The 26,119-nt window shown below is 31.4% G+C and overlaps 1 protein-coding gene across 6 annotated transcripts in view; it reads left to right on the top strand.

Annotated features, from left to right (window-relative positions):
* Window positions 1-234: 234 nt before the first annotated feature.
* LOC146530994 (inositol-trisphosphate 3-kinase A-like) overlaps window positions 235-26,119 on the top strand; it is an 84,855-nt gene continuing 58,970 nt past the window's right edge. Inside the window, exons 1-2 of one of the 6 annotated variants that reach the window (XM_085199037.1) lie at window positions 252-1,028; window positions 9,108-11,859. In XM_085199037.1, the coding sequence (XP_085055163.1) occupies window positions 327-1,028; window positions 9,108-9,125 (720 nt within the window). In that variant the 5' untranslated portion in view covers window positions 252-326 and the 3' untranslated portion in view covers window positions 9,126-11,859. Of the gene's footprint in view, window positions 1,029-9,107; window positions 11,860-20,468; window positions 20,725-26,119 lie in introns of those variants that run through there. The other 5 variants (XM_085199031.1, XM_085199035.1, XM_085199034.1 and 2 more) reach the window with 5 other exon arrangements.

Here is a 26,119-nt window from a genome sequence, read left to right as displayed (position 1 = left end):
TTTACCGTAAACTCATCTATTTTGATGTATTCCAAAATGACTGGCGGTAGACCGCTCCGTGACGTACGTTGGGAATATCTAAAATATGTATGCTGCGTAGTGGCGTATTGTTTGTCCGCTCCGCACGTAAACATTACGTACTAGATCCCCCCACAAATAATTCATTGAAACTGAAATATAAATAATGTTTTTGTTTACAACATGTTGTTTACGATTGATTGTGAAAGAAAATAATAGCTAACGCTATAGAAATTGATTTGTATTGTGTTACGTGTTTAGAAAACATCGAAGGCATTTCATAAGTGTTTTAATTATTTCCAGACAAGATGCCTCGTCTCGAACAGCCTCCCGCGGACGATTTCCGTCGCGTTTTACGAGAGAAGGCCTTAAGCCACAGCTTGTTTTATCTGAAGCTCGGCGCAGGAGTGCCTCCAGGGCAGGCCCGCGAGCACGCGCCGGCTCTACCACGGCGCGCGAGCGACAGTGCGGGCATGCGCGCGCCGCCGACCGGGCGCGTCGAGCGACACGCGCAACCGCGCGTCTCCGAGCTGCTGCGCCGCTTTGAGCCCGGCCCCATGCAGTATCTGCGCATCCCGCGCGCGTCCAGCCCCCACGAAGACATCACCTCCTCAGATGACGACGACAGGGCCGCTGTGAGACGCCGCAGCCGCGACTTGAGCGACGACTCGGCAGTAGAAGTGGAACCTCGGAGAAGGCACTCGCACCCTCGCGACATCACGCCGCCGCCGGACGCCATGTCCCCCCGGCGGGAGATGACCCTTATCGAAGCTCATGATGTGGAGCTCGGCCGGCGCGGCAGCGAGGGTTGCGAGACAAGGGGCAGATGTGTGAGGACTCCCAGCGTGGTTGTCAGTGACTACTCGGACGGCGTGGCCGTGGGCGCCACCGAGGAGGAGGTGGACTGGTTGAGGTCCAGGTCTCTGTCAGCGGACTCGGCGTGCTCCTCTTGTTCTACGTTGTCCAGCCGCGACGACGAGGAGTTCGAGTCTCCAACGCTACCCAAAAAGGTTAGTTTTCTGTTATTATTTGTTAGTTGATAAAAGTTTTAAATAATTTTGTTTATAAGCTTTTCCCATATGTATTTGTTTATTTATAGATAGAGACAATAATATAATAGTGACTGCTGTCAATATTTGCGTATTGTTTTGATTGTTTATAATCAATTCAATTGTATAATATGTTATGAACGTGGAGGGTAACGTATGAATTCTAGATGTGAAATTTAAATTGAATGATTAAATTAAAATTTTACAATTTTCCGGAAAGTCCAAGTCTTATTAGAAATAATATTCTTCTAAAGCGCATTTAAGATATGACTTTATATTAATTTTGCTACAGTTTCTACTCAGGCAACTCTATTTGTATCGATACTTTTACAGACATTTATACCGCTAGAAAAACTAACCGTACCTACTTCCTTGCAATCACTGGTTTTAATCGTATTTTTTTTAAGTAACAGAGATTTTAAGCTTTTCGAAAGTAACATTTGAAAAAGTGCATAATCTGAAGTTTTATTAGTTTTATTTTCAAATATTTCATTTATTTCCATCTAGAAAGTATTATAAAATCCTCGTGACGAGGTCGCGGACAAAGGTTAGTAAGATCGCTTAAACACACATGTATGTACCTATATAACTTATATAAAAATATACATTGAGGCCAGTAGTAGTGCTACAAACATGTAAACGCGAGTTTGTAGGTTCGATTCCCACTCGACGAAATAATATATTTCATGATTTCATTTCATTTCTTCGCTTTGGAGTCGAGACAAAGCGCGACGTTAAGTGCGAAAGGCGGAAGACGAAGAATGTAGTGTATTAACACTAGGTTCCCTCTTACCCTGCCAAATACGGGATACAGCGTGAAGCAAAATAAGAGTTATATATATGTAAAACTAACGAAAGTGAACTTTAATTATATATTGCTATTACATTCGCTATATAATTTTATGACGTCAATCTGTTTATCCAGAACGGGTTTAGCGTACTTAGGTGGAAAGGAAGTTGTTTGTTTTTTTTCTGCAATATAAATAACACGTACTCAATATCCTTGACTTACATTACTTACATTTTATGCATGTAGAGATCTTACGATTAGATCGATTTGAGCGTTTACTATATGTGTTTATGGATACTGACTTTTGATGTCAGTACATATGTTTATTTATCTAATACAACTTTTAAGATAATATATAGAAGAGAACATATTATTATAAAATCTTTTAACTTGTCACATTTGGAAGTAATTTTCAAAATTTCAAATAACTTTAAGATGTTTTCTTATTAGTAAGTTAATACAAAACAAAAAAGGCTAGTAGTGGCGCAGTGTTCTAGCGACTATAAACATAACAGGTGTTATCGAACCCACAGGTTCGATTCCCGCTCAAGGAAATTACATATATAACAGCTGCCTTTTTTTTATTTTCACGCATCTCCTGCATTTAGCAGGATAAAATAAAGAGGCTGACATAATCAATCTTAATATAGGCAATGCTATAGGGTGAAAAGATAAATAATTCAAATATCTAAATTGAAAAATACTTAATAGTATTTTCCATCTCTATCGTTTCTTCAATTTTGCATAAAAATATCATAGCAAAGATCACGCAATACAAATTGAATAATAAATACCACGTGTCGAATAAATATTTGTATAATATACGTTTTAATATAGTCAGTCTCCTTTATGTAAATCCATGAAATGACGCACGAAATGCTATAATTAATTTAGGTGAACTTTATAATATATAATATACTGTAATTGTGGTTAGCAAACTAGGTAATATTCGCATTCTACAAGTCTTATTTGTTTATTTATTTATTTTTAGCGCACGCTGTATCCGGCACATAGCAGGTTAGGCATAGGGAACCTGGAAACTTAGTGTTAAGATACTAGGTTGCCCATTAAGATATTTCGCTTCCCAGCTTCCGCTGAATTCTTGAGGATCTGTTGAATTGCAGAATTCAACATCGCGCTTTGCCTCGTTGCCACAGTAAGGAAATCAAAATATTTAATATTTCATTCCCCCGAGTGGGATCGAATCCGCAACCGTCGCGTTGACAGTCGCACTCTAAGGCCCTACGCCACGAAGGTCTCAATTCTTATTATTTCATGTTTTTTCAATTCATTCACATTGAAAATATTACTAGAGTAACTTAGAATTAAGGAACATAATTAAATTGACTAGTATAAACACATAGTTACCAATTACCTAGTTAATACATATTGGAGAAATGCGTGGACACCAATATTTCAAGAACTACTGAATCAATTTTGATGAAACTTGTACTGATTCCTAATTATTATATTTTTCATGAAAAAGGATATCATTTTTTGTTTTGTGAAGTAACTTATATATACAGGTATACCGGTAAGAATGGACAGTTCTAAAACATCTCATTACCCCATGATTATTTATGTTTAAAATAATTTAATTAAAAAAAACAATTTACGTTCTGACAGTATATAAAATATGAATCTAGGTACTAATAAAAAAAAAATACAGTCGAATTGATAACCTCCTTTTCTTACAGAAGTCGGTTAATAATTAAACAAAAAAAAAACTTCAAAATATACTTTTTTCATGAAATAATATCATAAACAGCAATTGCATATAAGTACTTATATAGTAAAAAAAATAAAAACAATATACAATAGAATAATCTAAAACTCAAATGCATCTGGTAAAATTCCGCAGTGAGATAACGAATTGCTCTCTTATTATCACTTTAATCCGGTAGTGTTCATACTGTTTGTTGGACGGACGTCTACATCCGGTGTTTAGTGTTATCCTTAATGTTAAATAGAGCGTATCTAAATGTATGTATGTGTGTATAATTAAACTTCATACATTCACGCAGCATCACATCTTTCCTGCAATTTGATGTGGGATTGCGATTCCGGTGCAGAATCATATGTAGAAACTACTAGCGGCCTACTCGCGGCTTCGCCCGCGTTCCACCTTTAATACTTTTATTATGCTGCATACATTTAATAATTTGCTATCGTCATCATTTTTAGGTAGACAAATTAGAATATTGCGTTAAATTAAAATGTTTAGAAATAAGCAACTTTTCAATTAGCTGTATTTTTATATAAGAATAAATTATTAGAATATAATTAAATAATATTTAAATGATTGTTTTATATAAATTGTTAAGTCATTAAATTTATTTAAATTAATACAATTAAATAGTTAACTTAATTATATATTATACAAATTTATTCCTGGTAAACTATTTTTTTGCAGTGTCTGACGGGAGTTGACAGTTTAGACAGGGAATTAGAATAATAATAGAAAACCTATTCTTACTCTAACCAATTCTTAGAATAATAAAATAACTTAGCTAAAGAGATCAGTAGCAGAGCTGGGGCACAAATGTGCGATTGTAAACGCGACGCGAACCATTTAATATTTGAATCAAATACTTTTATTTACTTCGCTGTTGTGACGGCGTTGAGTTCCACAACTGTCCACAAGATCTCCAGAATTTGGAGAACTGAAGTGCCTTAATGGGATCAGAATGTCCTAACAATAGCTTCCCAGGTTCCATCTGCTTATTCAGCTATGTGCAGGATACAGCATCAAGCTCAACAAGCGAAAAATAAAATTTAAAACTATTTATTTATAAAACCACTTCTACATAAGTATAAACAATAGGTTAGCATTTAAAATAACAAATAATAATCCGTCTTAAACCTAATAACATAGATTATCAGTTATTTTAACGAAGTAAATGAAACTACATATAAATATACAAGGGAAACAATAGCTTATTATGGTTATACTCAGCGGCCATAGTAAACTGATAGTTTTATTTTTTTATAGCTGTCCCACCCACCATTGACGTCAATACACCGGTCTGATGATTGTGGAGTCGAGTCATGTGTGCGTGCAGGGCCAGGGCTTGCATAACGGCTTAATAATATAATGTGGATTATTATTATTATAATTAGCTATATATTTTTATTTTTTTATTATTATTAATATATGTAAAAACAGGATATGGTTGATATTTATTATTAATGATATACGTAATACGTTACGATTTTGCGCTTGTAATTTTTAATAGTAATAATATGAAGTATATTGATATGTTCAATTGTAAGATGCATTGCTATCAACACATAAAGGAATATCTTTAAAAAATATAATAATATAGAAAATTATTAAATATATTTTACATCAGAAATAAATTGAAGAAATATAGATAGATATTTGATTTACAAGATTACATAATTATTAAAAAAAAAATAGAAACTAATTATTAGATTTGTATAATTATATATTTCCACACAAAGAGGTAACAGCCCTAGGGGATTGAGCAAGTGTCAAATCACTCGGTACACGCGTGTTGCAGTCACTTGTAAAACAGGATGGAGATCAACTACATAAAATTGATTCCAATTTCCAGTACATCATTATTTAGTTCGTTTATTGAATATATTAAATATAGCTTCTTACTTATGTTATGTTGCGGCTTCGAGTGTATAATTTTCTCTTGTTAATATGTGGTTAGGTTTTTTTTCTTCACGCTATATTCCGAACGTGGCAGAGTAGGCGGGGGAACCTGGGAATCTAATGTTAAGACATTTCCGTTCTCACTTCCGCTGAATTCTTGAGGCATTACGTGTTGAGTGGCGGCACCTGAGTGGCGCAACTTAACGCTGTGCCCTGCCTCGTTTCTAGAACGAAAACATGAAAATATTATATAATTCATACGCTCGAGTGTGAATCGGTTAGCCGTCGCGCTTACTGGTTTATCAATAAAGATTATAATTGAATAATATTTTAAAAGTCTAGAAGTCATATTAATTAACAAGCTTTTAAGATTAATGAAATGCATCAAACTATACATAATATAAAGAAAACAAAACAGACCTATAAAAAAAATATTAACAAATAATTATGGAATTTAATGTAAATTTTATTATCAAAAAAAATCAATAATTAAACGACATAAAAACTTATACGTCACACCATTTTTCATTATATTTTAATATATTTGCATAAAAAAACACTGTAACCTAATTAATTTAAACATAATGTAGCAGCACATGTCCAATTAGACGTGGTAGGAAATGGCAAATTTTAGTATTTGACTGTAACATGTATAATACGTCATTCGCATTTTATTTCCTTTGTGTGTTACATGAGTGGGCTTGCAGCGTTTAACCTAAGTACTACCTACTTACTGTGGCCTTATAATTTACTTGGTTTTCTTCTACTTCTGCTATTGCTGGAGAAGTTACTTAAAACTAGTTTTCTCAAAATTCCTCAAAATGTTATCTGTCTAAAAAAATAATGCTATGATGTTATTTTTTATTTTATTTCTTGTATGTATAATCAATTTAAAAATATATATATGACGTATGTTTATTTTTATGTGTATTGTTTTTCGTTGTATCTCCCGTGCGTACTCTTTCTGTTTATACGTAGCAAGTATAAACAGAAAGAGAATGTGTTAATACACTCCGTCCTTGAAATGTCGCTTATTTAAAAACACTACGAGTTCAACATCGTGTGAGCTTGAGTGTATACCCTAAGCGGATCTTGCGTTAATTAAAGTAAATCAATTCGAATCCAGGGCTTGGATATAGATTAATTTCAGAATTACATAGAATTATTTTATCGGTGAAGTGTACCATCGTTACTATAGAATTCGGCTCCCATTTCCATTTTTTTAATGGGAAAAAAATTATACAAATCGTAAAGCTGCTGATTTTCATTCACTTATGAGACAAATATTGATCATACTATTACTCATAAATACCTTACCCTTTTACCTTTACCCTTACCTTACCCTTACTTAGGGTAAAGGTAACTTATTAATTTCTATCCAACAAAAGAGCGAAACTTACTCTAAGTTAAGGTATACCTAACTCTTATCTTCACATTAGGTTAGTAATGGTATACACAAAAATAAGTAGTTATGTTATCGCAGTACCGCTAGCGTAGTTGCTAATATGCTAGTAGAAAATGCAATATGAATTTTCAATGAAATATCTTGTAAACGATACTATTTAGGTCTCATACCTTCTTAATCTAAGTATTGCAGTTACTTCATGTAAATTACTTGAATTCTTCTAACATGTTTAGTACGTAACTACTTACTTATAGTTTTATACGTTTCCGAAGTGTACATATAGTTAGGGAGGCGAAGCAGCAAACTGTGGAGTCACTCGAGCGTCATGGAGACCTATTGGGTTGCGAAGCTTAGATGATAACAAGAAAAAAATGTCATATAAAAAATTTCGTTTCACCGGTGGGTTGAGGGGTTATAGATTTTCAAAAATGTAAAAAAAAACTGTTCCATGGACATACTCGAGCGCGTCAGATATTGATATCATCAATTGCCTACGTCTTCTTAAGCATGAAAATATGTTAATCTGACAGTTTCCGTGGTGGAGGTGGTCGTACGTAAGAGTTAAAAATGGCAAAAAAATATATATTATCGAGCGCGTCAGATTTTCTAAGGGGGTGTTAAGTGAACCTAAAAAAAAGCTCTTATGTAATAATCTGACGATTTGGATGTGACGCAAGCTCGTAATCGTTGTTTGAAAAAGCAAAAAAAAATCGCCATCTTGAAATACTCGAGCGCGTCAGATTAAGATATATATGGTTCATCTTCATGCCCTAGACGTGATATCTCAAAATCAGACGATTATCTGAAGGGACTTGCTTAATCTGACAATTATTAATATTTTTTTAAACCAATACAAGAAACAAGTCAGCTTTACGTTGTATCCCGCACACAGCAGGGTAGGCAGAGGGAACCTAAGGTTAAGACACTCTGTTCCCCACTTTCTGCCAAATTTTGAAGGCATTGAGTGTTGAGTAGCAGCACTTAACGTCACTATTTTGCCTCGACACCAGAGCGAAGAAATGGAAATATACATTTTAATAAATATTTCATCTCCTGGAATGGAGATTGAACCCACAACCAGTCTGTTTTACTGTCACACTTTGTGCCACTGCGCCACGACTGGCCTCAATTTTTTTATTCATTGAACGCAATCAATAGAAAAGCTCAAGAAATAGAATGTAACTAAAAGAATGTATGTTTGAAATAAAATACTTGTATTTATAAAAAAAAGTACAAAAAAAAATTTTTTTTTCAAGTATTTTTTTTAATTTATCATCTTCATTGATGAGTTAGGGACCAATAAATAAAAAAAGAGTGCGATAGGAATAGAAATACGGTGAGAGGAATATATGCAATTCTTAGGTATATTAAACTTTATCAATCAATTTCTATTACTTCGGTTTGTGGAATTTGTCAGATTATATGTTTTTCGTAATCCTTGAATGATTCCCTTCAAAATAAAAAAAAAATTAGCCGCGCTCGAGAATGTCCAGATAACGTTTTTTTTTTACAACTTTGGAGCCCTCTCCCTCCTTTGCGTCACTCTCAAATTGTCAGATTAGTGGAATATACACGATTTAGCATGTAACTAACTTACCCTATCTTAATCTGACGCGCTCGAGAATGTCCGATGATCAATTTTTTTTTACTAATCTGAACCTTTATCCTAGACGCGCGGCCATACATAGGAAGCTCATATTTGGTGGAAGTACGTAACCGAGTACAAGGAATCCCCAGTATCTTAATCTGATGCGCTCGAATGACTCCACAAAGTCCCCTCTTCGCCGCCCCTACTAATATGTCGGAAATACCATCCTTATCAAAAGTAGTACCTTTGTCTAATATTGATAAATTAGAAATATTTTTTTATAATGTTATTTTTACATAAACTTTAGATTCGACGAACTGTGAACACTCAGTCTATCAAGAAATACTGAAGCAGAAGCCTAAACTATATTAAATTAAAATAATATATTTTATCTAATTCTACTTATTCTATAATACATATATAGCAATATTTATAATAGTATAGTCTAAAAGTATAAATAATATATTTTTATTTTCCATAGTTTTAACTTGCCAGAACCCGCAATGGAAATAGCGTGAAGAAAGAAAGAAAATACAAAGAAATATCTATAAAAGCGGGTTTCAGTCAGGTCGCTCAGGACTCAATTAATTGAATTTTATATGAAGTTTAAAAAGTAAAATTGCTTGTTCCAGATGCTCAACGCTGATTGAGGGCGCGTTGACTCCTGAGCGACCTTCGGCAGCTGGAAAAATCTGGTCTTCTGGATCTGGACTAACCTTAAAAATTGCCTTTGAAATTATACATCGTTTCTTGGTTTGCGAAGTTTTGGGTAGCGAAATTATAATGATATAGTAAACCATATCATTATATTTATTATTAAGTTAAAAAAACTCTGATGTTATTACATATATTTTATTATTAATAATTATCGGCAAATATTTAATAGTATCTTTAGTAGTATCTTTAATTATGAAACAACGGTATTATATTTATTTTTAGTAGTTAATTCGTGGTCTTTTTGGCGATTTTTATTGTGTTATATTAATTGTTATTTTATAATTATACTGTAAATATAAATGTCACATTCCTCGCTATTTTACTCTTAGTCTTGTATATATATGAACTATTATTATTATTTTCACTGAAATTTTCTAATTTAGGCGAGTTTATTATTTTAAAAATATATATAACATATACATATATAGCTTGTGGAAATAATACGAGTTGATCTCAATTCATAAAAGCAAGAATTGTTAAAATACACGTTTCTAAAATACATTTTATCGTGAGAATAGTGCTTTATGTGGCCAAATAAAATTCAGTATTTCCTCACATTGCGACCGACCGACTTCTACTTTGTGACTCAGATCAAATAAATAATGCTATTAAAGAAGTAGATTGTATTTGAAATATAAATAAAATATGAAGACTTAAACTTAGGCGGCCATCACGCCGTGATAATGTCTGGCCTTTAAGGCGCAGTGGGTTCGATTCCCAATCACTGATAGTGTCTATTTAATAATTATTATAATTTTCCCCCAAACACCGTTTTCAACGTAGTAATATTATATCTGTAGGTATATTAAAGAATAAGTTCCAATGTCTATACCAAATTTTGTTAGAAAAATATTTAAAAGTTAAATATTTAAAAAAAATAAATTTAGTAAAATATTTAAAGTTAAAAAGATCACAGTTTTAAAATAATAATAATAATAATTTTATTTAAACATTACTTCAATAATCAGTATATTTTTAACGCGTTAACAGCCTTGACAATTCAAATAGGCTTTGAGTTTGTTAAGTAATTTTAATTGTAGCGTACAAAAACTGGAATGACGTAAATCGTTCACGAATGTTTTTGCTATTGTAATGCATATTAAAGTTACTATTATTAAAATGCCAATGATTTTTTTATATGGTCTTATTTAAATTTATAAATAGTAATAATAACAGAGACGTACAGACAGTAATTGTTTATATATATATATATATATATATCTATTTAGAATTACATAAGTATTTATATACCTATATATTTTTTGTAAATTATGTATTATCTGTGTATTTCTCTTTTTTTATAATCAGTAGGAAATGAGATCTTTCAGATCTCTTATATTTCTATTATTAATATAGAATAATTTATTTTGTTTTACATATTCTTCATTTTAAATTAATTTAAATATTTTTAGCATTAAAGTATTAATTGAGACATTCCTTTATATTTATCTGCATTTAGGTTTAGGTAAAAAAATCAAGAATAACAGAATACCAACATATCATTATTATTGTATAAATCGTTATTTTTAAAATCTAAGTGCTAAGTTTATTTTGCAATGACATATACCAAATTATTTCTTGCCTTAATTATAATAAATTATACAAATTTCCTGACATATCTCCATTTTTTTATTAAATTTGCGGCCATCGCCGTGAAATGAGACAAAGTCTTACTCCAATGGCGATGGTTGTAGTTTCGATTCCGCTAGAGGTAACGAATTATTTCGTCGTTCATGTACCGCTCAAGCGCGGCGTTCTACTCTGCCACCGTCAGCAGTATTTTGAATTTCGGGCTAAAGCGAAGAATGTAGCGTGTAAACACCAGTTTCTCGGTGTATAAAGCGCGAATCTAAAAAAAAAAATAATTAAATTAAACATAAGGATAATATAAAATTCATATCTTATCATAACTCGTTAATCGTTTCTATATAAAAATAATGAGGTTGACGTCAAAACATAAAACCTGACGTAGCCGATGCAAATGAAAGCTTTAAACCGCTTTATATCCATGTGTAAAAAAAGGTAGTTGTGTTGTTTTTTTATTTTATAATTTAATGAGTTTTTATATTTTAATGAATGCATAGGAAACGATAAAGTGTATCATATTATAATCATAATTAATTAAAAAAAATAATAAATGATTTTGTTTTTCTGGTTATTTCAATAAAATACGTAGAGTCGTGAACTCAAGAGACTTGTTTAAATATTTTGACGCGATATCTTATGTTATAATACAGCTTTACGTTTTTTTCCGCGTGTAGCGTAGGAGAGAAGGCTAGAGTTAAGACACTCCGCTGCCTATTAGTATATAATAAATTAAATATAGTTACAATAAATTAATTATTATGAAATATTTGTCGTATATGATTAAAAAAATAAGAAATTAACGTTAAAATGAAAGATTTTCAAGAGATGCACAGATATTTACTATCTATGCATCTATATTTGTTAGATATGATAGATTGATTTGAAATAAAAGCAGTTCAGTTCGTTCACACCAAAACAACAACCTCAATTTACCTTTGGATATAAGCCGGTTTCTATAATAATATTTCTTTAATGAATAATAAGAGTCCAAATTAAAGTCTTGAGACAATTTTTTTTATAATATTTTAATTACAAGACTTCTCTGTATTTATTTTTTAGATAAATTGTAAGGGAAGGTAGTAGGTAAATAACGATTCATGATGAAGAACTTGTTCCACCTTATGAATTTTTAAGGTAGCTTTTTATTCATTTTTAAATAAGATAAAATGACTTGGCCAGATTTTAAATAATGCAATTATTATACTAAATAATCGTTAACAAATTACCATTTTCCTACGAATTTTCACAAAAATTGTAACCTATATAAATTAAAACGCGAGTTTTTAGATTCGATGTATTTCTATTACCTATTTATTAAACTATTATTCCTGTATATCAATGGAGGTATAGATTACATGAATACCAAGATATTATTTTCAACGAAATCTCATAAAAATATTATAAGAAATATATATATAAGTTATAAAAAAAATAAAAAATGAAAAGAGCTACCTTAAAATTCTTATTACGTTATGGGAAGTGTATATATATAAAGCAATACCAATGTATAGATTTAAGTCCATGATATTTAAAAATAATATGATAATAAATTTTATTGACTGTTTACATTTTTGTTTACTTTAATGCCTATCCTTATTTGGGATAATTGTGTTCCTTGTAGTACAAAAAAATTCAAGTTCTTTTCAATCAATTCAAGTTATTTCTTCAAGCTATTGAAGAATTTACCCATGTTTTTACGTAGGCCTTAATTTGTTTAAAACAAGTTGTGAATTAAGAATAAATATTATGTAAGCCTAACTACTTTATTGTCGAATTGATAACCCCCTCCTTTTACAGAAGTCGGTTAATGAAGTGTTGATGGAGAAAATAGTGAACTAGATACTTAAAAATGTCGTTGTGTATTATATTCAATAATTTCTTTTGATATTTATTCCTGTGGAGAGACATTAGCTTCCAAAAACTTTTCCCTATGTATATGCCTATATATATATTTATGGGTGATTCCTTATAATACTTAACACTGTTATTAATGTTTCAGAATTATCAAATTTAATTATGACATTTGTTACTTCCTATTACAAGCTTAAAAGCGAATATAAATATTAAATACATACATAGAAAGCGAGGACATCACTTTGAAACTAGCTTTAATTCTTTTTCTGTATAAACAAAGAAATGAAATATTATACCTAATTAGCTTTATAAGATTTTTTATTTTTATTATAAAAAACTATTATCCATTATCCAGCTTCACGCTGTATCCCGCTCACAGCAGGTTAGACAAAGGGAACCTAATGTTAAGACACTCCGTTCCCCACTTTCTGCTGAATTCTGAAGGCATTGCGTGTTGAGTGGCAGAACACAACGCCGCGCTTTGTCGCGACACCAGAGCGAAGAAATGGAAATATAAACGTAAATAAATATTTCACTTCCTCGAGTGGGGATCGAAACCACAACCATCGCGTTACAGTCACACCCTTGAGCCGCTGCGCCACGAGGGCCTCAAAATTTTTTATTTTTATTACACAAACTATTACAAGATACTAATAAATTATTATTTAAAAAAAATATATATTTTAAATTCATTTTCAAATATATTGCAATTACAGCACATTCAATTTTGCCTTCACTTTTTGTGTAGGCGCTTTTCATTCACGCGACGTAGAAAATTTCACAATTTGATACTACCGAAAAATGAAAGGTTTGATTATAAAATATCAGTTTTGATAGAATTTTAGTTTTGTGTTCCATATGTTCCTAATCTGTTATCATAGATGTTTATTTAAATATTGTCTCTACGAGGACCTTAAGGTATTTTTTCGCGGTTGCTATACATTACAAGTTTTATTGTATATATAATACTAGCGGCCCGCCCGCGGCTTCGCCTGCGTGAACTACGTTATTATTAATTTCTGTCTCCATGAGTACCTACGTCCTATAAGTGACGTCCATGCAAAATTTGAGACTCCTAGCATTTGTAGTAACGAAGTTTCATACAAACTTTCAACCCCAAAAACAACCCCTTAGAAGTCGAATATTGCAAATTCCCGTCTTAGCGAGCACCTACGTCCTATAAGTAACTCCTATGCAAAGTTTGCGATTCCTAGCATTTGTAGTTTCTGAGATTTCGTGATGAGTGAGTGACCTTTCGATTTTATATATATATAGATTATATTATAATAATTCTTATATTTACAAGAAGTTTAGTAATTTGCTCAAAAATTATTGGAATTTTTGCCAAAATGTTAGCAAGGCAAAATAATTAAAACATTGTGTTTCAAACATTTGTCCGATACACTGGAATTTGTGCTATTAAAGAAATCGTTGCGTAGGATATGTTATAAATTTTAATTACTATTTTTACTTAACAAAACTTTAAGCAAGTTGGATATACCTCCACCAATTATACGATTTTCTCATGGATAAAATTATCAGAACTAGACCACACTCGAAGTACCAGCTTGGAAATAAAAGAAAAGCATAATCAAAATCGGTTCACCAGATTCCAGTTAAAAGTTCAGAGCTAACCAACATAAAAAAAACAGTCTCATTGATAACCTCCTCTTACAGAAATCGATTAAAAAAGAAGTTTAAACGAGCGAAGCCACGTTCGAAACTCTAGTCTAAAATAAACAACAAACATTTGCTCATTCATATATCCTGTCATCTGTTATCTAAGGAGAACTAAGGACCTGTCGCAAGTTGGCAATTTGTCAGAGATAAGCATGTAGGGTAGTCGCTCTACTGGTGGCAGTTCAATTATACGAGAGCTCCGGTTTGAGCTTTTAAAAGTATAAGCCGTATACGTACACGTAATGAGATAAAAGACTAAAGATTTACGCGCGGCTTCGCCCGCTTAAATTTTTGTTTGTCATATTATAGCCAAATAATTTGCGGCTTATGTGTTATTCTTATGTTTAAGCTATGTTACTGTAATGTTATACCTAAATTCGTTAACTAGTTTTTGCGTGAAATTTTAACTAACATCCATCCTTACAAATTTTCATATTTATAATATTAGATTAGTTAATAATTAGATAGTCGTGGCGCAGTGGCACAAAGTTTGCTGCAAAATCGACTGGTTGTGGGTTCGATCTCCACTCGATGAAAGGAAATATTTATTTAAATTTATATTTTCATTTTTTTGCTCTCGTGTCGAGGCAAAGCGCGGCGTTGAGTTCCGCCAATCAACACGCAATGCCTCCAGAATTCGACGGAAAGTGGGGAATGAAATTACTTAACACGAGGTTCCTTCTGCCTACACGCTGAGTGCGGAAACTAAGGTAGATATTCACTTGATTTTTCATTTTCATTTAATATTTATAATAGGAAAGTAGAAAAAAAAATATCAAAATTCGATTCGAGGTGCGGGTTTCGAATAAGGCGATATAAACAATATTGCAGAGATATATTGCGTGTCATTGCGTGATTTATTTACGTGCTTCAAAAGCTGTTGCACGTGAGCACCTTGTTCAGTTTGGAGGCGGACAAATGTCAATATAGGTATGAATACTTACTGACAAGTTAAAATTATTAATTATTAATTATAGATTATATATTTGGAAGAACAATTTTTTTGATAAATAAATATATTTTTTGAAAACTAATTTTTGACATATATGAAATAATCTTACCAGATAAGAATGGAATTTGTCAAATTTTTATGAAAATAATGAACGAAATAGGGACGAATAGAGTAATCATTGAAAAAAGACAAAATCTATATTCTTTTATATTTTACATATTTTTTAGCACGGCGGACGGAGTTTCGTTATTTAAGTTGCAATTTTTTGAATTTGATGAAAGAGGAGACCGAAGTGTTTTATCACTAGGTTTTCAATGCCTGTCTCGCTAGACGAAGGATAAATTTGAGGTAAAAAAGTGTAATACACAAATATTCGATGTGTTTACTTAATTTGACGTTAAAAATGCAAAGCCTGAATAACACTGAAAAATTAAAATTTCAACAAATATTAATTACATATCGTATTACAAAACACCTCCAATATATTGGTGAAATAAATCACAAGTAAAATATTGTAAACTTTAACAAAATAAATTTAACTTGAACCTCCATAAAACATTATTTTTACCTTATTCTGTCATTTTACGCAACGAACGTATAAAATATTTCGTCTTAAAAGGACATTTGAGCAAAACATTAAGGAATGTATCGGAAACATGGCTTCCAGTTTATTTTATGTCCTTCTATTGTTGAAAATTAAAGAAATTCTCAAGCCTTAGAGTCAATTTAAATTATATGGCCTTCGTTCCTTTTACCAGCATAAGTTTGTACAGAATGTCGTGGACCTTGTTTTTACGTAAAATAATAAGAAAAAAAAATCGAACATGCTACCGAAATCTCTTGAGTTTTTATTTGCCGTCCAAATTTATCCACAATATACCAACTTATCGCATATATTTTTTTCATTAAAAATAAGTAATCGGGTCTAATTTTTTGTTTTGTTATTCAATATTATGACTGTGATTTTCGATATATTTTACCCAGTTTGCATAATATCTTTATCTCTATACTAATGTTATAAAAAGCTAAAAAAAATGTTTGATTGAGGGCATTAATCTCCGAAACTACTAATTCGAATTAAAAATATCTTTCTTTTAATAGAAAGTTCATTTATCGTTTCGATGTAATCTCTTTTATATAAGTAGATAAAATGGACATAGGCCCAAAGTTGTTTTGCGCACTTAGTTTGTGCCTTGATATGATACAAGGCACAAACTAAGTGCGCGTTCCGTTTTAAACAGAACTGTCCCGTGTAATTGATTCCTAGATTCCCTCTACCTGCCCTACTAGCGTAAATCTATAAAAAGTAAATATTTTTTGTAATAGTGAAATATTTATTTTAATTTATATTACCATTTTATCGCTCTGGTGTCTGGTGAGATAGGCGGCGTTGGGTTCCATCACTCAACACGCAATGCCTCCAGAATTCGGTGGAAAGTGGGGAACGGAGTGTCTTAACACTAGGTTTCCTTTGTCTACTCTGCTATGTACGGGATAAAGCGTGAAGAAAAAAAGAGTAAAAAAAAAGATATTGCAATTTGTTTGTATTTCACAAGTAACGGATATCGACGAAGAATGTACAACATATATAACGTAACAACTACGCTTCAATATTGAACGTAAAAACTTTTTACTGCTCATAATATACCACTTGTTGGTAGTTTACACACTTGCCCAATACCAATTTTGGACGACATTTATATTATTTTATTGGAAATAATGAGAACATAAAAATATTTGACGCTTATCACTCGGTTTCATCTCCAAATGAAATGTCAAGATATTTTTAATAAATAAAGAATGATATATTTTGTTGCAATTTCGAAATTCAGATAGAACTAATATTGGCACTATAAGCGAAATTTGCATTAGCATTGAATACATCATGTATTTAGTGCTAGTGTCAATTATTATGTATATTTGTAGAGCAGTAAGGCCGTCGTAGCGGAGCGGCACCTCGTCTGGCTAAATAAATGCGTCGTGGGTTCGATTTCCAGTTAGAAGAAAGAATTATTCGAATCTGGTAACAAAAAAGAACTCAGCATTGAATTTCGCCACTGCAAGGAATGAAGTTTTCAAATTATTAATATATTGAAAAAAAAAATTGTAGATACTTGTTTTTAATTTTTTTTAGGTACCTGTAAAGAATCAGTACACATTTTATTATTATACTCATTAAACACCTAATGTTATTGGTTCGCACACCTCACTGTAAAATTGCGTCGATATTTAAGTGCCGTATAAAAAAGCGTTAAAACAATAAAAGTATATACAAGTCAAAAATATTATTTTTATTGAGAAAATATTTCGAATCAAGGAGATTACCCATTTATTAATATTTGTCTGTACATATTTTATTACTTTTGAGAATAATGTCTATAGATTGTTTAATTTAATTACTTTCAGGTAATAATATTGTAAGACATCAAAACTAAATAAAATAATACTATGTATTAAAATGCCGTCGATTCCGAGACTTTATGTGGAGTGGTGGAACTTAACGCTGCATTATATTTATCGGAGTAAACTACGTAAACGTAACTATGTATCTATTAGTTACGTTTACGTAGTTTACTCCGATGATGTATGATTGTTATTTATATTACTTGTAATTTTTATTTTGTATATATTTTACTACTATTATCTCTGGTAGCGGTGCTTATGTGTTCTCTCTCCATGTCTACAGGTTCGATTCCCTAGTATATTAGATATTGAGTGACAATAATTAATGAATTTGATTTTAACAGATAATAAAAACCAAAATTGTATGTAACAATGAAAATTTATAAAATGTAATTCGCATTTCGATGTTTATTTAAACTTTTGTATATACTTAGCCTTACCATTTCTTATTAATATAATTTAAATAATTATAATATTATAGTGTATATACTATATCGATATAGAAATGTCCATAAATAGTGCATATTTTAGACAAAGTGCGAAGTATAATAAATCTTGTAGAGACGTTTACATAACCTTACTTCACTTAATAAACGAACACGCCGCTAAACACCGCTGGTTCACTTACGATACAAAATTTTATGATAATTTTCAGTTTACGGCAGTGTAAATATTTATAAAGACCGCCGGTTCTCTTTGAATGTTCATTTTGTATAATTTCATATTCAATGGAATCGATTGATATCATTTGATCGTTAAATTTCCCGCAGAGTTTTTTATTTGCTTGTATTTTCCTATAAATACTTGAAAAAACAAATTGGAAGTTACTTTTGTTAAATTTTGTTATAACACGAGCTTTGGTGTCGATGTTTTTAGTGCAAATTCATTTCATTAAAAGTAGTCTTGTAAAAAGCTGTAAAGATTTTATGCATACTTTAAAGGAGTCAGTTCAAGTTTTAACAAAAAAAAGGAATTTATTTATGTTCTTTCGATCAAGAAGTTTTTTTAGAAGAATAAATGGACAGTGGACTGACTGTGAACAGGGTAAAGCTAAAAAAAGATTAATCTCGATTCAAGATTTTTGCTGTATTTCTTAAGAAATATATTGAAATTTTACTTTATATCTATCGTTAGCGAGCTCTTAGTTTATAAAGTCTTATAACAGATAACGAATATGTGTATAAATAGGTAGAGTTTGTTCTAGAATTTTGACGAAAATTATAATAGCTTTAAATTATATATATGAAAAAAGTAAATAATTAAATATATAATTAATTAAAGCTGAACATCGAAATTAATGATAAACGAGGCAGAGACCTCGATTAAGTAACGGCGCTAAATTATTAAAATATTCAATGGTTGGCACAATCGAAAGTTTAAGGTCTCTACGACAGCTGTAGGTGCTGTAATGTAAACATAACACAAAGAAAATAATTAGGAAGGTTATTATGGATTGGCCCTTGACACTTGTTTTTGACATTTATTAATAAAAAAACACTAGCCTATCAATTTTATGGTCGTTTTTGCGATATTTCTTTTAATTTATTATACAATAAAGGATATAAGTAAATATTAAGTTGTCGTACCTAAGTTATATCAGAAACTTCTCCTACCGCTGTTTACATAAGGTAGATATTGAAAGTATAGGGAAGTCTTTCGATTTAAAACTTTTTTTTCTATTGTATTAAAAATACAAAGGTCTACATCGGCCATATAATTTAAATATTAATAGTGTACTTGGGCTAATAAGAGAACATAATATATCCATTTTGAACACACTTTATTCTGTTCGCTGCGTTCCCAAATGGGTTGATTGGCGTTCCCAAATGTTTTAATTGGAGGATAGCAACACCAGGTTCCCTTTGCCATCCCTTCTACATGTGGAGTACTCCTTTTTTTACAATTAAACTCTGTCCCACTGCGCCACCAAATCCCTGTAACATTATTTTTCTCTATTTTCAACGCACTCAATTATTAAGTGAGCCTTCTCTATTTAATTATTTTAAACAATATTACTATGAATAATGCAACTATTTGTTATTGACAGACCAAGAATAGAATAAATTAATGACAGATTTTTCCTTTTATATTAAAATTGCATTACATTTAACACCAAGTATTATAATAAATTACTCTTTCACTAAAATAGCCTTGCCGTATTGTCTAGGACTTTTAGAATTGACTTTTAGATTTAAATTTAATTAAAATTATTATTTGAAAGATTTTAAAGAAATCAATTTAAGTTTAATTGAAATTAAGTTAGCACATTTAGAGAAGAAGATATTGCTCATTTAGCAACAAGGCCGCCTATAAAGCCTACTATCGTATCAATAATTATGAACATCTTTGTAATTGTTATAACTGGTGTACAATAAAGAGTATTTTATATTTTTTTAAACTTTTTTACATTTTTATAATAAAATGAAAATAGAAATATTTATGTTCACTTGTCCTTATATATTATCCTCATAATTTACCACACATTTTATTATTACGAAAAAATCCATTGTAATTTTAAAATTAATTAAATTGAAAGCTTCAAAAAGAACTCACATCTATAAGAAGCAAAAATTTCTAGGAAAACCCATTAAATTTTTTGCTCCATCATCACCTGCAAGTTCAAGGCAACAAGTTACCCAGACTTACGATAACCACCACGAGACGCGTGTGCCAATCTGGAGAAAAAACTCACTATATCGGTCTCACGGTGCCTTACTCCATGTTTGCACTTAGTTATCTTAAATCATGAATTAATACGTTTGCAACCTCCAGCGGGCTCAACGGAACTTACCGTACTTAGTAGCGTAACGGCTGGTGCACAGATAGCACGCCCGAATTCGATCTGAACGATTTTAGCGACGAAAATACAAAATGTTTCTCAAACTTTACTATTTAAACCACCTTTACAAGTGGATAGTGGATATTTGTTTCTATATTCTTAAGTGATAAGTGATTTTAAAGTGTAAGTGATTAGACAATAAGTGTTTCACTAAATTCCATATCCAGAGGTTAACTAGTAAGCTTAATCAATCATCACCTGTTAAATACGTTGTTTTGTAAGTAAATAGACGAATCTGTGTGTTGCAAATGGTTTTTTTTTAAGAATATAAATATGACAATCGATAATGATAATCGATATGTGCGTGTCAGATTTCTCGGTTTAATAGAAATAATCGGTGCGTCAATCTTTTTCTCACTTGACGTTTATTGCGGCAATACTTTTATCGATTTTTAACAATCTCGTACTGTAAAACTATAAGTATTATTAAAACAATAAAACTAATGATTGAGCCCGGTCGTAGCTGTAAGCGTGGTCGTGGGTTCGATCTCCACTCGAGGAAATGAAATGTTTATTTAGATTCATATTTTCGCTCTAGTGTCAAGGCAAAGAGCGGCGTTTAGTTCCAGAATTCAACCTTGCGTTAAGCTGATTTTAATAATCGAAAATTTGTCGGTAAAAAATGTTTTTTATTTACCATTTAGGTAATGCGGGTTCAATAATTGCATTCGAGCGTGTTGTGTTTTTGCAATCTTGTTTGGTAATTCAATGTCACTTCCGTTTAACTATTGCGCGTGTAAACGACAAACGTTGCATCATAAAATAATTCTTATATCGACTCCGATGTATTACACCTTTTTAGAGTTCCGTACCTCAAAAGGAGGAAGGACTCTTATAGGATTACTTTGTTGTTTGTCTGTCAAGAGAATTTATCTTGAGAACACATGTATCAGTCTAAAATAATATCAAATATTTAAATATATATGGTCCGCAAGACCACAGAGAAATCAAAAGCAATAACCGTTTATTTTGTATTTAGTTTTTGGTGATTTTTTTACGAAATTCGCCACGTAGACAAAACCTATAGGGAACTTTCCGTTCCGTTTGGCAAGAGAGAGAACTTCCAGTATAAATATAGGAACAAATCGAAAAAGTGAAAATTAATAGAGATATTTCATAATATTGAAACAAATATTAAATTTGTATTACATGCAAACTTAAGTTTATCAATTTTCATAAATTCTACTTCCCGTTGACATACAATTCTGAAATTGTTACGGAACCCTCCTGTTTTTTTAATAAAAAAACTCGTAACAATTTTCCTTGTGACCAGAAATGTTTTAATTGCTCTATAATTTATTTATATGAAAACCTTTATTGATTAAAAATAATAAAATTGTACCTTATAAATCAACTTTAGCGTTTTGACAGCAAATATGAAGTAAGTATTAAATGTAATTCTATACTTTACTATAAAATATAATTGGGAATGTTGTTTTAAACAGACTGCGTCATTAAAGTTTTTATATCCATAACTCTCTATAGTGTACAAGAATTTTGATTAAAAAAAATATACATCGTAGGGAACCTGCGCAACACATGTAAGGACTGTTTTGGCATATTTAACGCTATAAACAATGTATACATATATTATTTTAAGTCTATTTATTATATGAGAAATCGATTTTAATCATACGGTTTCACACGAACCTTTGATATAGTTATTTAGTTTTTGTAGCAGCGTGGGTAGAGGAAACCTAGTGTTAAATTACTCCGTTCTCTACGCTCAGCCCAAATTTTGAGGCATTGTGTCTTGGTTGGTGAAACTAATAAGTAATAACTACAGTTTGTCTTGTTACCCAGGCGAAGCAACTCAAATATTTAATATTTCATTTCCTAGCGCGGAAATCGCCCCTGCGTCACGACCTGCCTGAACTTAAAATATTATAAGTATGTATATTAACAAGGCCGTTGTGGCGCAGTTGCACAAGCGCATAACTGTAAATGCAACGGTTGTGGGATCGATTCTCACGTGGGGGAATGACAGTATCGAGGCAAGAAAGACACTGCGTTAAGTTCCACCACTTAACACACAATGAATCCTAACTATCAAGAGCTTTTTTTAATAAATTGAACGAATATTATCCTATAGTCTTATATACTTTTATGTAAAGAAACATTATCTTCTGTTCCTGAAATAAGGTTTTTTCAAACTATGAATAGGAACTAACCCTTCGCTAAGCAAAGCTAAATTCAGCAAAATCTGGTCGGTCAAAAAGTAATTACACCTTAAAAAGCACCTATATTTGAGAACTAATTAAGATAATTAAATTAAGAAAACCAAAATTAATTTTTAGTTTTCTTAGCTATATTTTTCCTACAAACAATACTTTTTCTGTCAGTGAGTGACAGAAATGGCGTTAAAAGATGAAATTTGACGTGTAAGTTCCTTGTGATGTATTTATTTGAGGATAGACAAGACATTTAATACGCAACAAAGATATTCAAATGAGCAGTCAAAATAGTTGTTTTAAATTTCACGCCTTTCACAGGATGTTATTTATATTAACTTGACATTTTTGACGTCCATTCTTCTTTGGAAACGCGTTTTAAATTAGTATTTTGTACTAATTTAAATAATTATACATTATTTAATGAAAATTTATTGTTAATTAAGATTTATTATTAGCCTGATTACGGTAGAGGTGTTATTGTATAAGTCGAATGGATGATGTAATTTTTTTACACAATTTAGGTAATTTAACACTTGTTTGTAAAATATGACATTGCTGAATTACCGTAATTTAATTGTTTTGTTTTTAGTTTTAGATTATAATATCGATAATATTTATACAATGGTAAAATGCTTTGTACCATGTTATGTTAGCTTATACGTTGTTTTGTCTTTACGCTGTTTTCTACATAAAGCATTGAAGCTAGAGGGGTCCGCTCAATTTTAGACTTATTGCATGTATAAATTATACATTTCCCTGAGTAAGAATCGAATTCGCAACCGTCGCCTTTGCAATTAGCGCTGTTCTACTGCACCATTATTCTTACTTGCATCATTCTATATTGGTAGCAAGTGTACATATATATATCTCTATTATATGCTAAAGAAATGAAAATATTAGAAAAGAATTAGTATGAGTTAACTCAGTTATTGTAATTTTAATATCCTCAACACGTTTCTTATTCGTTAAAGCACCTTTCTCAAATTTACTTGTCAAATTCTTTATATTATAATAATCATTGTACTGTGTAAGACGAACAGACAGACGAGCGTATCTAGCACTTCGGGCGTCGACGTTGCACAATTTTGATGGTATCACATTACGCTAACTAGTACCTATGAGGTAACCTGTTTACTGGTAATGATTTGATAGTTTTTTTTTAAATTGTTTTCTTACCAAAGAGGCTAACTAATACTAATTTTAAATTAAATAGAGTATAATATGTAGGTATAATATATAATCCAAAGTTTTTCTTTATAAATTATATATATAGGGAAAAAAATGTATATTTAACGCCATAAAATATGTTCTTTTACTTAACTTTTATGGCGGACAGATAGAGCGACTAGAATTTAAGAGATTTTTCGTATTTTTCGTATTGTGATGTTATTAAACAAAATTATATTTTAAGTAACACCCGCGCCATCAAATCTTATCCAACGGTGTATAATTTATTAAATTGGTTCATTAGTTTAACAGTAAAAAGAAAACAAAGGAACGGACATACATACATACATATAAATTTAAACCATAACCCTGCTTTTGGACTTCGTTGCAGTGTAAAAAGCCATCTTGACTCACTGGGCAGGAGCTGACTGTAAACACGATAATTGTGAGGAATAATTATTTTTCTTTTTATTTTTATTTTTCTTTTTATTTTACTTGTTGTTCAACTTGTATTGAATTCGCATAGATTTTTTTTAATAATGTTATACTTATTATTGCTTATTTTACTTTATTATAATTTCATTAATCCTATATATTACTACTAGCGGACCCGGACGCGGCTTCGACTGCTTGAACTATACGAATATTTATTAAATATATTTATGAAATTAGTTTCAGTTATCTATAGAATCAGTAAGAAAATATAAGCCTGAATAATTTGACCAGTTAGGGAGCTATACACGTACGACCGCACACACATTATTCTTCTTTAAATATCTTCTAAGCAGTTGTCTTGTAATGGGATTGCGTGTATTTCAAACATTATTGATTTCCAAACAAGGAAAAGGCGTGGCCATGGTTAAGACAATGACAGTAATATCGAGATATTGCATGTCTAACTCAAATCTATTTATGCTTGAATATGCATAGAAATATGGTATTGCTTAAGTTTACCGACGTACCAATTGGTATCTAATATTAAGAAATATCTGTTTTTTCTTGAGGTTATATTTAGTTCGCAAAAAAAATATAGACAAGGTAAATTTTATTACATATAGGCCATATTTTAACCTTTTAAATTAAATCCGTGCACCGTCGTGGCGGAGGGGGGTTCTTCGCGCTGGTAAAATAACGGTGTTGGTTTCCGCCATTCAACACGAAATGCCTGAAAAATTCGGCGGAAAGCGGTGAACGAACTGTATATTCCCTCTGCCTAGCCTGCTATTTGCAGGATATAGCGTGAAGCTGAAAAAAATACCCATTACTTTTAGGCAATAATATATACTAAATCTTTCAAGGCAGGATCCATACATAAGGATTCTTGAAAACACTGTTATTTAACGACTAAAAAAATATATCCATCATTCGGAAACCGTAAGCTTATTTAATATTTATTATATGTACATACATTTTCTTTTCGCGCGTCTCCTCATTCGCCTGACATGTCTCCCGCAAGTTTTTAGATAAAAAATTGCAAAAATACATATTCTATCGTAACCTTAGTACGGTTGAACGGTACCCTAATGGGAAGTCACACTGTGATTTAATCTCGATTTACACCTAGTTTATGTTATTTAGTTTTTTGTTCAATAATTGTTGGTGATATAGAGGTGAGGTGGAATTACGCCAAACCTGTAAGTAGTTTGAGGCCAGTCGTGGCGCAGGGCACAAAGTCCGACTGTAAGTGTGAGAGGTGGGTGGGAAGGGTTCGATTCCCCCTCCAGGAAATTAAATATGTCATATTTTCATTTTCTTCGCTCTAGTGTCGAGGCAAAACACGGCGTTGAGTCCACCAATCCACAGGCAATGTTAGGTTACGTGGTGAGTGGCGGGTTATGTTTTAACACTTGGTTCCCTCTGCTATCCTGCTACATAAGAGGTACACCGTAAAGCGAAAAAAAAATAGTGAAAGTATAGAGTTAATACACTCAAATTCCTACAATTTCAATACAGTTTTAACAACAACAAAAAAATATAATAATGAAACCTCTAAAAGCTCAAACATCGTAAAAGCCTGTTATTATCTCAACCTTATTTATTATTTCAATACATTTCTCTCCATACAACATTAATAAACGGCGGTCACGTGTGGCATTTACAAATATAATATAACATTTTATATTTGTTTTTTTAATTACTGTTATAACCATATACGAATTATAATTACGAAGTAAATAATGGCTGAGACCGTTTAGCTTTAATGTTTTATATGGATTGATGGTACCAATAAATTAATTTTATACGATGTAAAACAATCGTTAATTGCTACTA

The sequence above is a fragment of the Heliconius melpomene genome, chromosome 16, assembly GCF_056956725.1.
Source record: "Heliconius melpomene rosina isolate 202511_hmr_F chromosome 16, ASM5695672v1, whole genome shotgun sequence".
NCBI lineage: Eukaryota > Metazoa > Arthropoda > Insecta > Lepidoptera > Nymphalidae > Heliconius > Heliconius melpomene.
This window is presented reverse-complemented; position numbering and strand designations above follow the sequence as displayed.